This window comes from Bactrocera tryoni, chromosome 3 (genome assembly GCF_016617805.1).
Source record: "Bactrocera tryoni isolate S06 chromosome 3, CSIRO_BtryS06_freeze2, whole genome shotgun sequence".
NCBI classification, from domain to species: Eukaryota; Metazoa; Arthropoda; class Insecta; order Diptera; family Tephritidae; genus Bactrocera; species Bactrocera tryoni.
The window spans coordinates 20,981,745-20,997,826 of NC_052501.1; the positions used below are offsets into that span (position 1 = coordinate 20,981,745).

Sequence of the window (16,082 nt, forward strand, 5' to 3'; positions counted from 1 at the left end):
ATAAAAGCTAAATTTCTGGAACTCTTCGAATTATCCGAAGTTCGCGTATGCTTAGAGTTTTTCTGAAAGCCTAACTTTTTGACAGAAAAGCAGTTTCTTTTAAGATTTTTGTTCTTTTTGTAATATCCAAAAAAGTTTTTGTACCATATTATTATAAAAAGCATATGTAAATTATTAGAATTTTCGAAAATTTTCCACTCATCATATAATTGACACATTTTCTGCTCAGACTTCTCCCAACAAGCAAGTCGGTTCTAAATTATGCGCAGTATTCGGCAATTCCTATTTGTTTATTATTTTCCCAGGTAAAGACTACCTCCTTTAAATACGGATACACTCTTTCATCATACCTAATTTTATATAGAAAATCCGTTTGTACAACTCATAATTGCTTACCTTGCAAAGTAATAAAAAGGGTCGTTATTTTCTTGTGGATTAATAAGAATCAGTGTTAGAGAAATAATTCAAATTCATGGCCGACGCCTTTTGAGACAGCGAATTTTTCCAAAAGCAAAGTAAATTCCGCCAATTTTATTTCTGCTTTTCTTTTATGTGTGAATCAATAAAAAGAAAATGAAAATCTTATTCTTGCAAAGTTTTGCTGGATACGTGAGGAAAGAAAACGAAAAATAATGCAATAAAGGAACGAAATTGCTGCTAATGCCTTGAAGTGACCAAAGGAAATAGAGAAATCATAATGAGTGCTTGAAGAAAGCTGATCAAAAAGGTCAACGACGCGAAGCCTTAAAAAATATTTATATATGTATGTGTGTGTGTGTGTATATATTTGTGCATAAATGTGAAAGCGAACACAATGAAAAAATAAAAACAACTTGGTGATAATAACAGCAAAAATCCATAAACATACCGTTGTTTTTTCAAAGAGAGAAGTAGAGAAAGGCGCTCAAGGAAAAATATAAAATTTAGAAATGGTTTTATATAAAATTATGGCTGATGATGGAAAAATATTTTGAGTAAACACGAAAACGAAAAAACTAAGTGCTTTGAGATGTAGCAACATACTTCTATCAACAACAAAGCGCTGAGCGTGTAAAAGCATTTGAAAATAATACGTATGTCCTTAGTAATTCAGAAATTAAATGCACTTGGCAATGTTGTTGTGTTCAACTCAGCAAATAATGATGATAACAAGCAGTCATAAAGACAGCAAAGGATAACTACTATCTTAGCTGATGCTTAAAGCAAGACAAATGATACTGACTATAAAAGCAAAAGAGCAAAAAATGACAGAAAGAAAAATAATAACAGTAATCGCAAAAAGCTGTTTATACACTTGTTGAGGCGCTAGAGCGAGCGAAAGTGCAGTAAACAGAAAAACTAAAATAAATAAAAAACTTATATGTGGCAAGTGTCGTGTGTCGAGTGCCAAGCGCCGAGCTTATGCAATATATTCCAGCAGACACATTAGATGAAGGCGTATAACTGTACATATAACATATTTTCACATCTCGGTGCACTATATTTAAGCGTAAGTGCACATTGTGGCGCACAGAGCCACCGTGTCATGGCGGCTCCCATCAATTTCACGCACGTCTTATGCCCGTTTTTATGTTGTCTCAACCGTTGTCACAATATTCTTTATTGCCTTTGCAGTCGGTGGAGAGTGGAGAATATACCCAATTTATTTCCTCATTAAAGCGTAACCATGCAACAAATTCCACCACAACGCTTACTAATAACGCAATATTAATGTGTATTGTCTTGTATAACTTTCCCTTTGTAGTGTCATTGTAGTTGTAGTTATAAATGTAAAGAGTAAGCTGCTAACATTTATTTGTGAGGAATGTGAAAAAAGGTCCAAAGAAAGATATGCCAACAAAGGTTAAAGACAATTGGAGCAACACATTAAACTAATTAATGAAATGACAAAAAATAAAAAATAAAAATATTTACGCGGCGGTATAATCTTTTCTGACGGTCATTTGAAATTTAAGTTATCTCTGAAAATTATTATATTTCCGTCTCTTGAAGCGAATATTTCTCCACCAAATTATTAGCTATAGACAGAAACTGATAGTAATCACTTGATACAAGGTCCGGCTTATAAGATTAACGCATAAGAACCTCCCAACCAAGCTCTCGAAGTTTCTGAGAAGTCACTATCGAAGTGTGTGGCCGTGCGTTGATTTCACAGAACTCAATTATTCTTCTTTATTGACGTTGACAACGCTTACGAGGTTTTAGCTGAATTAACAACAGCACGTTTCTTAATTTTACTATTGGCGCCAATTCGAAATACCAAGTGCAAGCAGTACCTTCTCTCTCTACCTGATCTTTCCAACAGAGTAGAGGCCTTTCTCTTCCATTTGCTTCCACCGGCGGGTACTGAATGGAATATCTTCAGAGTTGGAGTGTTCTCATTCATTCTGGCAATATGACATAACCAGCGCAGCCGCTGTCTCTTGGATTGCTGAGCTATGTCAATGTCATCGTGTATCTCGCACAGCTCATCGTTGACATCGACAGAGGTAATCGCCATTGCCAAAACGCAGATGTCCATAAATCTTCCGTAAAACCTTTCTCTCGAACACTCCTAAGGCTGACTCTTAAAATAATGTCATTGTCTATGCCTCCGCACCATATAGGAGGACAGGATAATGAAGTGCTTATAGAGTTTGGTGTTTTTGTTTTTCCAGAGAGGACTTTACTTTTCAATTGCCTAATCAGTCTTAAGTAGAATCTGTCGGAAAGAGTGACGCCTTTTATAGGTATTTTACAAGTTTTGGCACATTGTAAAAGTTCAGTCGATTTTCCAGGTCTATAGCCACACTAATAAGGTTCACAACCACGATAGCTTACCCAGAAGCATGAATAAACCCCATTACATCCCAGAATTTAATTCTACTTCTATTATCCAAAGCTGACCACTTCTACTCATTCGGGTCAATTACCATATATGCAGAGCTGGTAAAAGTTAAACTTTGTCCTGAGGTGAAAATTATTAAGCGTATCCCAAAATTAGTGCGATATTGAAATTAAATACAGGATGTCCCAGCTGAAATGGTCACGAATAGTTTTTTATGCAATAATTAGCTCCTGGGCAATTGAAACAACGCTTACATTATTCTCAGACTTGACGATTTTTATTATTTTATTGATAACTTTGACATTTGGCATTCCAGTATGTAATATTATATTATCTGATTTTTTCAGTATTTGTCAGTATTTCAATCATTGCCTATTCACTACATACAGAAGATGAGACCGAATCTAGGTAAAGCAGCTAATCTTACCAGTACAAATAGATCCTATATATTTGAGTGCAATTTTCAAACAAAATATGAACCAAACCCCTAACACGCCTTCTTACAGGTATCTATGAGATTCCACTACTAGTGTTTTGTCTCTGTTTACGAAACTACATACATTTTCTATACGGGAAAATTATATATAATTGTTTAAACTTGATGACAAATATTAGAAACTGCTTTCGAAATTATAAAATTAAGATTATAGCTTATTGCTTAAAATCAATTCTGCCCCTTCCCACTTATGCCATCACTTGATCCAATATTCAATACAATTTTTGTACCAAGAATTCGGCTCTGCATGGTTTTCTTGGATTTCTCAATTACCCATTCACGGCTGTTAAAACCTGTTCCTCGAAACAGCTTTTGAGTCCAACGAACACAGAATCATGGTAAGGCCATACATCTTATTAATTAGATGATTTGTATTTATTTCTGTTTAAAAAATCTGGGTCGGAACTTAACCGAATAAGATATTGATCTTCTCTGCCATCTTTCGTTTAGTTACTTTACAATTTGTGGATACAATTTATTTCATTTTTATACCGTTAAAACTATTTTTAACGCAAACTTTAATGCAAATGTTTGGGTAAACTTGATTTCCTCATAAGACTCGCACACGCATATTCAAACTTTATTTCAGTCAAAAATTTGCGGTTCGTATTTAACTTTCATTTGGTAAGTTGAAGAGTTCAACACGCAACTGTGCTCTCACGGCGTGTAGCGAAACTTTACGCTCGTTTGATGGCAACAAAGGAAGCATTTTGTTGACAAAGCAAATTTTATTTTAAGACAAAAAAAATATGAAAATGAGAAATAAGTAGAAAGTTACAAGACATTAGCTTAACGTTATTATTTCTTTATTTTTTTTTTCTCTTCATTTTTGTTTTTTTCTGAATTTTTTTTTTTTGTTTTAGTTTTGCTTTCGTTTTTGCGCTCAGCAGACAATTTGGAAGCTGAATTTCCCTGGTTCAATTTTCAATTGTTGTCTTTGTTTTTGTGTTGCTGCGGAGTAACGTTGCTTTCACTTCAAGGTTTTTGTATGTATTATTAAAATAAAAGCAGTTACTTTTCGTGTAAATATTTAAGTTCGCACATTTACAGTAAGTGAGCAAGGAAATGGAGACACAAATGGATGAGTAAAGTCAATGCACATGAAAAAATGGTTTTATACCTAAATTGTGTAACCATAGTTTGAAAAAAATGTATGCTTTACCCCTGAATTCAATTTATAACAGTTTTTATGATTTTGTTGCTCCAGGTTTTCGAAGGAAATGGAGTTGAGGATAGGCCAATAACAACGGATTATGCAAGTTTACCAAATTTTTGAATTCATGTTTCCTACTACCACGAATTTTTTTGGATTTTGAAAATTTGTTTGGATTTTGAAAATATGTTTATCAGAAAGCTGAGAGTTTTTTACATAAAATTGTATAACTTCAAAATTTTGCACTCAATTTTCAGGCCGTTAAAACATAAAAAAAGTAGTCAGTTTTTGATCGGAATACGGGTACAAAACCATGTCGCCAATTGATGGAATGGCTTATATATTTAAAAAAATATTATTTGATTTTTTAAAAACTTATAAAACATTCCATTTTAAGCCGATTCGGCTATAAGCTCTATCAAAATCAATATTTTTATCCCAAATATTTTATACTCAGAAACTCACTTTCTGTTTCCAGTCATTTCTATTGTCTATAGTTTAAAGCAGATATTCTCTGGAAGGAAAAATATTTATTAATTTTTGCTTTTATATCAACTAAGTCCACAAACATTGAAAGCCTCTTTATGGTGAATTTATGGTCAGCTTTATTTCCTTTATCAGGGAGTGAACCAGTAACTGATTGTACTATGTTAACATGAAACAAAATATGTGTGTTATCGAAAACACGGTATTCTGTTGAAATACCTCCAGGACCTTTTTAACTTTCTTACAAAAAAGCTTTGAAAGCATTTTTTCTTTGTCAAATTTAATTTCTTTGCCGAAATAATTGAAAACATGAAGAGAAAAACCAAAGCAAAATAATTTAATATATTTTCTAAGCAATTTTAAGTACTAAAAATTGTATACTCCCGCCGTTGAGACCTAAAGAAGAGCCTTTATTCCTTATTCTCCCGGCATTGAGACCTCATTTTGACATCGAGAAGAGTCTTTATTGCCTTTTTCGGACCCATGTGGTTTAATCTTCTTTGCATCGTTCGATTTCTGCATGTGCTTTCCATAGTGCCAAAGAGATTTCTTCAAAGTTTTCAAGCAAAGATAAAACAATCCATGAGGTATAATTGTTTTAAAGGTCCCTCTTGCCTCAAAAGAATCAATGCAGTATTCAACGGTGCATTATCGTGGTGGAAAAACCAAGTGTTGTCGCACATATTTCCGGTCTCTTTTTACGAATAGATTCCCGCAAATGACGCAGAATACTCAAATAGTATTTATGTTCACAGTTTGGTCGATCTAAAGGAATTCAAAGTACACCACATCTGCATAATCAAAGAAAACTGTCATTATAACCTTGATTTTTGACCTTCATTAATGTGATGTTTCCGCTTCGGCTCATCTTTGTCAGGACATTCGGCCATTTGATCGTCCGTTTCTGGTTCAAAAACATAGATCCAAGGATCATCGCCAGTAACATAGTACTATTTATTACTTTCTTAATACGTTTCATGGCATCCTGGTAATAGCAGAGCAGTATTTCACAGACGTTAATGTGACGCTGTTTAAAAAAAAATAGTGATTTGGTTGCAGTCAATCGTTTAAATTTTCTTAGCCTCAAATGATCTTTCAAAATTGTTTTCACTGATCCTTCTGATATTTGAACGATGCCAGTAAGATCTCTGACTGTTAATCGTCGATTCTCAAGTAGCAATTATATTATTGACGTGTTGATCATCGGGTGATGCTGAGGGCCGTCCTGGAGGTGGTTCGTCATCAACGCATTCTCGACCCTCTTTGAATAATTTGTATCAATCAAAAACATTTGCTCGCAACAAACAATTATCACCGATGGCCTTTTCCTACATTTTGAACGTATCAGCAACAGAAATTTGATTCGGCACACAAAACCGTAAAAATCGCCGAATGCACTTTATGTACTTCAGAAAGACAAGCGTATACTAACACTAATAATAATTTTCATGTGGTATTTGGCACCAATGTCACAGACAATCATACCAACCAAGAAAAAAAATATTTCGACGAACGGGTTTTCGCGCGGAATTAAAATTAAAAAGTCTCACTATTTTTTGACCACAGTAGTATATGTCAATATGATAACAAAATGTTTCTAATTTTTTGACATGCATGCTCACCACTTACGGTGCTTTGTTTTGAGCGCAACTTTTTTAACTCTCTCCCTCGCTTTTTTGCACAAAGTGGGTCAAGTGCATTGGCTTTCTGTCGGGAATTGCACTCGAATGGTAGTTTGCCGTAACTTTCGTCTTTGGCGCTTTGAAGCTTACAAAGTGAAATGCGAACTAAGCGCATTTGTGACATGCTTATACACATATATTAGATGCATACACACATTCACATATCAAAAGCAAGGACACTGCTCAAAATGTTGCGCAAAGCTGATAAAAATAACATTTAAAAAGTTAGATGTACGCGATAGAAATGCGTTGAAATTAATGATCTGTGTGGAATATTTTCAACTGACTTATTTTTAATGGCTAAGTAAAACTTTTGTTTTACTCTAAATATGCACATGTGCACATCCATTTGCATATCTATGTATGTGTACATATGCGTTTGAGTTAACTGGAGAACTGGTTACAGTTTGCTCAATAAATAATTGTCGTAACTGTGGATCTTGAGTGCGTGACTACCGGTGGTTTAGGATTTGAAACCTCACCAGCAGAAAAACTCTCTGTGACATACATACATTACAATGAGTAATGATTAAATGAGAACGTGACAATATACGAAAATTATTTTGTAACAAATTTTTCTCATTCAACATTTCATGGATTGCTTATTCGCAAACCATAAGCCTGTGTGTGTTTATTGTTGCTTCTCCACAGTTTACAGTATAAGTAATGTTATACAAAATTATACCACATTACATTTCTGTGGAGTTTATTCATTTTATTAATATATTTTTTTTGTCGTTTTCTTCAACTAATGTTTGCTTGAAAGGTCCATAAATTGTATAAAATAAAAAATAAAATAAACACATCTCATTTAAAAATGGTAGAACTCAATTTAAACGTTTGCTCCCTCATATACTACCGAATATGACGGCATGCGTAGCTACAAGGACTTGATTTTAATCGATCAGTTTGTAGGGCAGCTACGTCTTAAATTGGTCCAATATCGGCGGTTGCGACAAATCAACAGCATCTGGGTGAGAAAAGGACGTAAGCAAATCTTCAGATCAATATGTCAAAAAGTCTAGTCTCTAAGTTTTTCGATACTGATTAGCATATTTACAGACAGACGTACGGAGTTCATGGCAAACTAAATGCAAACTTAGTACAAACTTAATATTCCCTACTCAGGGTACAAAAATAGGTTTAAAAGTTATAGATTTCCTTTACTGGAAATTATTTCAATGTTTTACAAAGATTTTATATAAAATCCTGTGTGTTAGATTCACCGTAAATGGTGAGCATACAGTCAGCAAATTAGATACCAAATATGTTGCTTTAAGGTGTTATATGCAGTTAGAAGGCCGAAAAAAGCGATTTTTCAAAATTTTTTTCTGAGAAAACTTTTAAATTTGTTGACACAAAAATATTATAGTGTTTTTTAACTGTATTCTAAAGCTTAATATTAGTAAAAATACTTATTCGGAAAGGAACCACAGCTGATCTCCGGGAGCTCCTCTCCAAAAAGCCCGGTGACCAACATATCTCTGAATTGGATCCTCAGAAATTAAAACACCAAACAGATTTCAGTAAATTAATGTTAAATTAAGTGTTTAATCGAAATAATAGCAAACTAAAATCGATTTTTGATAAAAATTTCGGCCTTAAATCGTTTATAAAAAAATATTTGTCGTTGTGAAAATATTTTCGATTAATTACTAAAAAATATGTTAAAATAAAAATCTCCGGCCAACCATAGTGAAACACATATTTTTTAGATTTGTTTTTTTTTTATGCCACATAATGCCCTTCAAAACTGATACATTAGTTATAGCAATTATCTAACTTTTCTATACAATTTTTGTAATACGATTTGTCATTTGCTTCAATGCGAAGCAATTGGAAGTCCAATTCAAGCATATTTTCCACCATTTTCACTGACTTGCGTCTTAATGAAACAGCGCCTCTTTTTTCTTCAAATGCGGCCATATTTCGGCGATTTTATCCTCCAAACAGTTCAATAACGTTATGTAGCAGTCGATGTTGGTGAACCTGCTTTATCAAACAACTTCAGTTTGCGGTCATCCAATATTATTTGGTGGATTTTTTTTTTTATATTTTCGTCAGTTTCAACCTCTTTTCTTTTTCATCATCTTATGTAGGTGCACATTTTACTCTATCTAAACTTAGTATACCAATCCTGTATGGTTGATTTTTCCGTGGTGGTGTCCGGAAACTCAATATCAAGTCAAATTTTAGCTGCCTAGATTTTTAACTGTATTGTTTCCCTTCAAAAGTTAACATTTTATCAACACGCGAAATTCCTTTTATCCAGTTTTCACACAAGCAAAAGTTGCTTCTCTCAAAATGATATACTTAATTCAGAAACTAATGAAATCAAAGAAATAACACTAAAAGATAATGGCCATATTATATGGACAAATGTTTCTCTGAATTTTTGGAATATTCACCGGTAACTTGAAATATCTAAAATGGAACACGAAATATGTTTAAATATTGGGCTGCATTTTTTCACCTCAAGTCTTCAATTATTTCGCAAACAGATTATTTATAACAAAAAATGAAGGCCTACATAATCATATAATATTTTATAAACGTTTTTTGTGAAAATATAATTTTTCCGGTATATATCCTACCTTTGTGACAGTTGTTCTTCCTTATTTTTCTTCTTATTATATTCTCGACGTATTTTAAATTAGATTTTTCACTTCTCTTTTCAGGGTCTCTTTGTTGCCACACTCTTCTGCTTCTTCAATGGCGAAGTTATTGCGCAGGTGAAGCGCCGCTGGCGTACGGCTTGGTTTAGCAACAGAGCGCGTGCAAATTCCTACACAGCAACCCAGGTCTCGGTAAGATTTTGTTGGTTTTGCATATGTTTGCGCTTATGCTAGTTGTATATATGTACTTACAAAGCTTTAAGTAATTTGTATTTGTGAAGTATTTGTTACTGTTGTAAATAATGTAACTGTGTGTGTTAAAATAAGTTAAAACTGCATTTATTATTACTAAATTTGTTTTCAATGTATTATTTGTTCTTTAATATTTAATATTCCTCGTATATGTTTAATATATTATTAAGTAGAAAAATGTTCCTCTAATAAAAAAAATATTTACTTTCGCAACAAATAACAATATTCTGATATTTATTTTCTATTTTTTTCTAATATTTTCTGTATAAATGTGTACTTTTTTCGAATCACTTCCTGCATACCTTTTGCCGTTCAGAAAAGTTTGTTTCCTTAGTCATATTATGTTAATAACATTCCTTTCCATATTAACGCCTTTTGGCCTTGCATGGCGTATGAGCAACATTAATTTAGCCAAAAGCCACATTTGTGTTGAATTGGTACTCCATGACGTATGAGTGACATTAATTTAACCATAACCCACATGTGTGGTGTATTGGTACTACATGTCGCATGAGCAACCCGGTAACTAATAAGTGTACTCTTGGCCATTAAATGTTTTTGTGTTGCATTTGTTAAGCAAAAATAACTCGATGTTGATAGATAATGAGTTTGACGAAGCTTACATAAATTTAATGTTATAGCACAGTTCCATGAATTCATTGTTCTTTTTTGTATATAGAGCTTAGTAGAAGATTGGAAGTATTACTTGGACTTAGTACTTAGTAATCCTGCCTTAAGATATTAGAAATAAGTTGAAATACATATGTTTCACTTTTAGAACTTAACTAAAACTGAATACTGAAATATTTCTCACGTCTTATAAATATTCATATATTTGTTATGCTCGGCATATAATCACATAGATTCCAAACTTTGCGCTTTCAACACCATAACAGGATTTTTAAAACAAACAATCATACTTTTGAATACGCTGCACACTTAGTCTATTAACCAATTTTAATTATAATTATTTCCGCTAGGTTCGAGCACTAGAATGAAAGATTTTTAAGCTCTGTGCAGATAAATTGTCTCTTAGTATCCCATAAAAGCATATCGTCAACTAAGTTGCAAAAAAAAGGAAAATCCCTTTTCAGCCACTCATATTGAAAGAAAATTTGAGTTTTGGTTATATATTGGTTATCTTGAACAAATTTGAAGAGTGTTGCCAAATATTTTAAACAATGCGGCTGAAAAATGTCAACTCAGGATTGTTATCAAGCATGTTGACATCAGTAGCTTTACGTAATATAAAACTCTGTTATAATGGCCAGGGCAAGTAAACCGGCAACAATACAACAATAGCGTTACCCAGTTGAAGTATTAGAGTCAAAATAAAGTTAAAAGTAATATATTTGATTTGATTGATAGCGTTAGGGTGATACTTAAATGTCTGTAAAAACCACGTCTTCCCATTTTGAACCCCAATTAGCCTAACCCGGAAAATATCAATTGATTAAAACCTTTCATAATATATTTTGAATTTTAAAATTTTGAATCTAAATAAAATTGTAAATAGTAATTATCGTTTTTGCAGTACTTTAAACCAATCCAAGTGTTGTATTGTCGATTTGTTTGTCGTTGTTTTCCCACTGCACTCTATCACCTCGTACATAAATAATCAATTAGTAACTACCAAAAAAAATTAAGTTAAAAATCACCACTGCTCTCCACTTTCCAATGTGTTTCGTTTCTTTTCTTTTCTTTCCACACATCTATGTATAAACGTACCATACATCGTATTGTAACCATGAAACAAACCAAACCACCAATGCAAAAACAAAAAAAATCCTTAAAAAACACGCAATTATTTCAAACCGCAGTTCTTCTGATTATAGTTCGTGCGATGTGGCCCGCCCTTGCCCGGCGAAGAGAAGGTATGACTAAAGAGCTTGTCGTCGACGAAATCGCGTCGCGCCTCCAGCGCCGTCACCGGACGCAGCGGCGGCGATGCACCAAACGCTGCCGGCAGCAGTCAAGGCGCCACGCGCCTGCGCAGCAACAGCAGCGCACCCGCCACTCAAAAGTCGCCCGCGAATGCCACAGCAACGCCCGGCCTGTTGGGCGGTCTGCGAAAGTTCCAATTTCTGCGACGAAAAACCGTCGATCAGCTGCGCATACGGCAACCGCTAATGGAGGAGGGCGGTTGTGCTGCCGATGGCGGCGCGCAAACATGCAACTGGAATAGTCATAGGAAAAATGCGACCGAAAATGTGACGGCGTTAGCAACTACAGCAGCGGCAACAGCAACAACGGAAGCAGCGAACAACAGCGCTCTAGCAGCAGGGACAACAACGAGTAATTACTACAATAATAATAGCAACAATCGGCTTAGCAGCAGCGGCAGTTATAGCATCGAAGGCAGCAGCACGGAGGGCAGCAATCGTGCCGGCGGCATTTTGCTTGTCACCACCACAGCTGTGCACGCAAATCCCAACACATGCACCTACAACAATAATTTGCATTTGGATGGCAACAAAATCGCCGACGAGGCATTGTAAGCGCATTAAAATGCAGCCGAACGCGATGTGACATGTGTGGCATGTGACTTGTTGTGGTTGGAGGTGGCTTGGCTCTATGTATGTATGTATGTATGTATATGGTTTTAGTGTCAGCGTAGTTGTAAGTAATTGTAGTTAACACGTGATTAACTGGTACTACGATAGTTGATATATTTATTGCCATTTTCCACTTTGTGTGTGCGTGTGTCTGTGTGCGTCGACAATGTCATTTAGTAGTAGGTGGCAAACAGGCTATGCTAACAACTACATATGTATGCTTATTTGTTTAGTTAAGTGCGAATTATGTTTTGTAATTTCGGTTATAAGTTGAAAATGTGAGAGTACAGAGTAGTTGTAAATTAACACTAAGCTTTTTAATGCTTTATAGTGCAATATTATTGAATAGATTATTTTTAGAATTTTATCCATTTCTATGTTAGACTTATTGTATAAGAGCATTGTCCAAATAACAGTTGTTCGTAGCACTATACAGTAGCTGAGAAAGATAGATTTTGATTTATGTATGTATATCAGAAGTAATCATATGACGAATTGTTAGAATAATGTTTATTTGTCCGAAGCAACTTTTCACGTTATGGCATTTTTGGAAGTCACTGAAAGGTCGCTCAAATCAGAGCACATTCACAACCACATCTCATATGAGAATATTTGAATTGCAAATAATTGTTGTTGAGGTATTAGTGCCATCCTTGTAATATGCTCTGACTAACCTGATGGAACTTGAGACCGATTGATTGTTCCTGAAGTAGAATTACCTATTGCGTGGAGTTTTCTTAGATCCCTCTTAGTACAGTCATATTGCGTGGATAGCGACGAGTTGCAGTACCTAATTATATCCTCATTATCTCGAGTGGGGGAGAACTATTTCACACACTTGTTCCACCCAACATACTGGTTCCTTAAAACGGCTGACGATCATTAATCAGCATATTCGATGTTATAACCTTAGCTCGTACAATTATCCGACAATCTAACATATTGGAGGTGACCCAGGTCTTCCTTTCACTATTTTCGAAAATACTACAAAACCACCGCTATCCGATTGCAGTCCTCTTGAGATATAGCACCTCTGAACTTTGAATTAATAAAGTTTTTAAACAAAACAGGGTGCACTTACCATCCGGACAGTTTGAGCCATATAATAATCATAAAACGTCTTTCACACTATCTCATATTCCGCTAGAGGTGTATAATTTATTCGCTAATAAAGTTGCGTAAAAATTTCATATTACCAAGAAGTGCAAGACCGTTTTCCAAAACTCTTTGTTTTCCAAACAAATGTAAATGTTAATTTGCACTACAAAAATAGATCTTCAGACATTAAGAAAACCAGGTTAATCAGCCACATATACCATTCAAAAAAAAGTACACGAAAATTGTAAATAAAACGCAAAATACAATATTTATTTTGTCGCCTTCAAAGTAATTCCCACCAGATATAATACACTTATGATAACGATTTTACCAGTCCTCGAAACACATTTTTAAGCAATTTTTTAGCGAATTTTTTTTATCTCTTCGATCAACTGAAAACGCATTCTATTCCGATGATTGTTAACTTGTTTGCATGTCAAACTTATAACTCCATGTCTCACTGTTTACGGTACTCTTTTTGAGAAAAAAATCAGCTTTGTCGGAATGAAAATAACCACCAAAATCATTCGAAGGAACTCTCGAGAGATGTGGAGCTCTCTTGTCATTTTCAAGCGCCATATCCTTCACTTTTTTTAAATTTTCTTCAGCTGAAGAGGTCGGAAGTGTTCCAGAGCGAGGCATGTTTTCCACGGTCTCTCGACCGTCTTTGAAGGCTTCGCAGCACTCTTAGGCATGTGTTTTTGATAAAACTGAATCACCGTAAGCCTCTTCCAATATTCGAAATGATTCCGCACACATAATTTTCTTAGAAATACAAAATTGTAGACAAATTCTCTCTTCAATATTTTTATCCATTGTAAAAATCGCAACGCACTACTGAGGTGTACCGATTTGGCAGATCGCGCTCATATTTAGTTCAGTAATTAACGTCAATCCTATCAATCTAGAAAAATACAATCTTTTGAAATAGCACTTACCCGTGGAATTTAATTACAATTTCCGGGTGCTTGTTGTCTTATGTAATGTATATCCTCGGTATTAAAACGAAGCGAGGACAGTAATTACCTTCTCGTAACCACGAATATACCAAGCTCCATTAAATTATTCTTCACGTCAATATCCCGATATTCACCCTCAAAATATTCTGAAAGTCTCCAAAGGGAACTAATTTTTGGTTCTGGTTTTATGATTTCTTCTGTGTATTTTTTTTATCATTATACATATACGTACATATTATAAAAGTTTTACTAAATTTAAGAGAACATAAAATGCATTTGAAAATCTTTATAAAATAATATTACTGCACAAGATTTAAACTAACAAAATGACGAAATTTTTCCTATGGTATTTTAAACATTTAAATGGTATTTGCAGTAATCACTTAAACCAACTTCAGTTTTCTTAGCAATTAATATCTAAATGTATCCGTTTTATACATTTGAACGTTATTTCCAGTTTCTGATTCTATTTTTTGTTGCATTTATTGTTTGACATATTTTTTTCTAAAAATACTTGATAAGAATAACTTAAGATAGCTGCTTTTGATTCGTCAAACGCTATTCTAACGAATCGAACAAACTATAACGGATGCCCATTAGTGGGCTTAGTTGCTAAAATTGATTTTAAGTCATAAGTTTTAAAGATACAAAAAAAATATATATATTTTCATTTGAAATTTAAACCATTCACAATAATATAACTGATCTAAATTTTGCAAAGGAAAACTTAGTAGCATTGAAGATAAGGTCCAAACCGCTTTAATGCCACTTTTGCACGTAATTTTTTAGCGAATAGATCAGAAATGGACAGAGAAATGACTAGTCGAAGAGAGATCAAGTTCCATTAACATCACTGGACTTACGCTATTTTTACAATTCTTTGAATTTTTATATACCGCAATGGGTTACAATGAACTCAGTCTTCCTTTAACTGCCTTGAAACACTTAATAAAAGTACATTATAGTTTATAAAAAACGGAACTAATTTTTGGTAAAATATATAGTAAAAAAGAAGATTTGGAATTATGCTGTGTAAACCACTGTAAATTAATTCTAATGATGGTGGCGGCAGCTTAAAGCTATCGAAGCATAATGATATATATACTCACTCGACTTCAGATATTAAAATAACTATATGTTTAATCATTTCTAACTTTAAATTAAAACTATCATTATAAATCATTTATAAATTATATTATATTATTTAAATTACTAAATTAAGCAAATTTCTCCTATTTGACAAACACTCAAACCTCATTCCTTATCTTCATTAACTTACAAATTTTACGAGATTTTAAAATTTTGCATTTACAAATTTAATAAGACAATTTGTACTTCCTCATTAGCTTAAATTAATTGTATTGTTAGTGAAACATTTTTAGATTAATACTTAATTTAAGACAAGCCACCTTCAGTAAACCACAAACAGCTGCAGCACATATTCGCAAGAGTTGGCCGAAATGTCAACAGTCAGCTGTCAACAGTCAACTGTCAGCAGTCAGCTGCCAACAGTCGTCTGTCAGCAGTCATCTACCAACAAGAAAAACATGGCGCCAAATGTCAAATATTGCCATAACAGCTGAAAGAGTTGTGTTCTAAATACATACATATGTACTTAGTCATCTAAATCCGTGCAGAATATAATCAAAAAATGAGCTTTTACGGCAACTACAATTGGTGCAAATTACTATAAAACTAAGTAGAGAGATTGTAGGCATACAAAAGAGAGCAGAGAGCAGGTAAAATGAGAGAGTCTTCAAAAAAAAGTCGCGGTAAATTAATTGGGCAAAAAGGGGTAACAGAGAAAATTCAAATTATTATGTAATAACTGTGACAACTAAGTTTTAATTAAAATACTAAATGTATATTTAACTATACAAATGAAATTGTACGTAAATTGTTGTGTGTGTATTAGAAATCTAAAACTCAACAAATCAGGAGTGTCAGCTTTGAATTGAA

The 16,082-nt window shown here is 33.9% G+C and overlaps 1 protein-coding gene across 1 annotated transcript in view; it reads left to right on the top strand.

Annotated features, from left to right (window-relative positions):
• Positions 1 to 13,571, top strand: part of LOC120771999 (calcitonin gene-related peptide type 1 receptor) — a 173,192-nt gene extending 159,621 nt beyond the window's left edge. Inside the window, 2 exon segments of the mRNA XM_040100356.1 lie at positions 9,323 to 9,451; positions 11,347 to 13,571. Of these exon segments, the coding sequence (XP_039956290.1) occupies positions 9,323 to 9,451; positions 11,347 to 12,009 (792 nt within the window). The 3' untranslated portion in view covers positions 12,010 to 13,571.
• Positions 13,572 to 16,082: the final 2,511 nt, after the last annotated feature.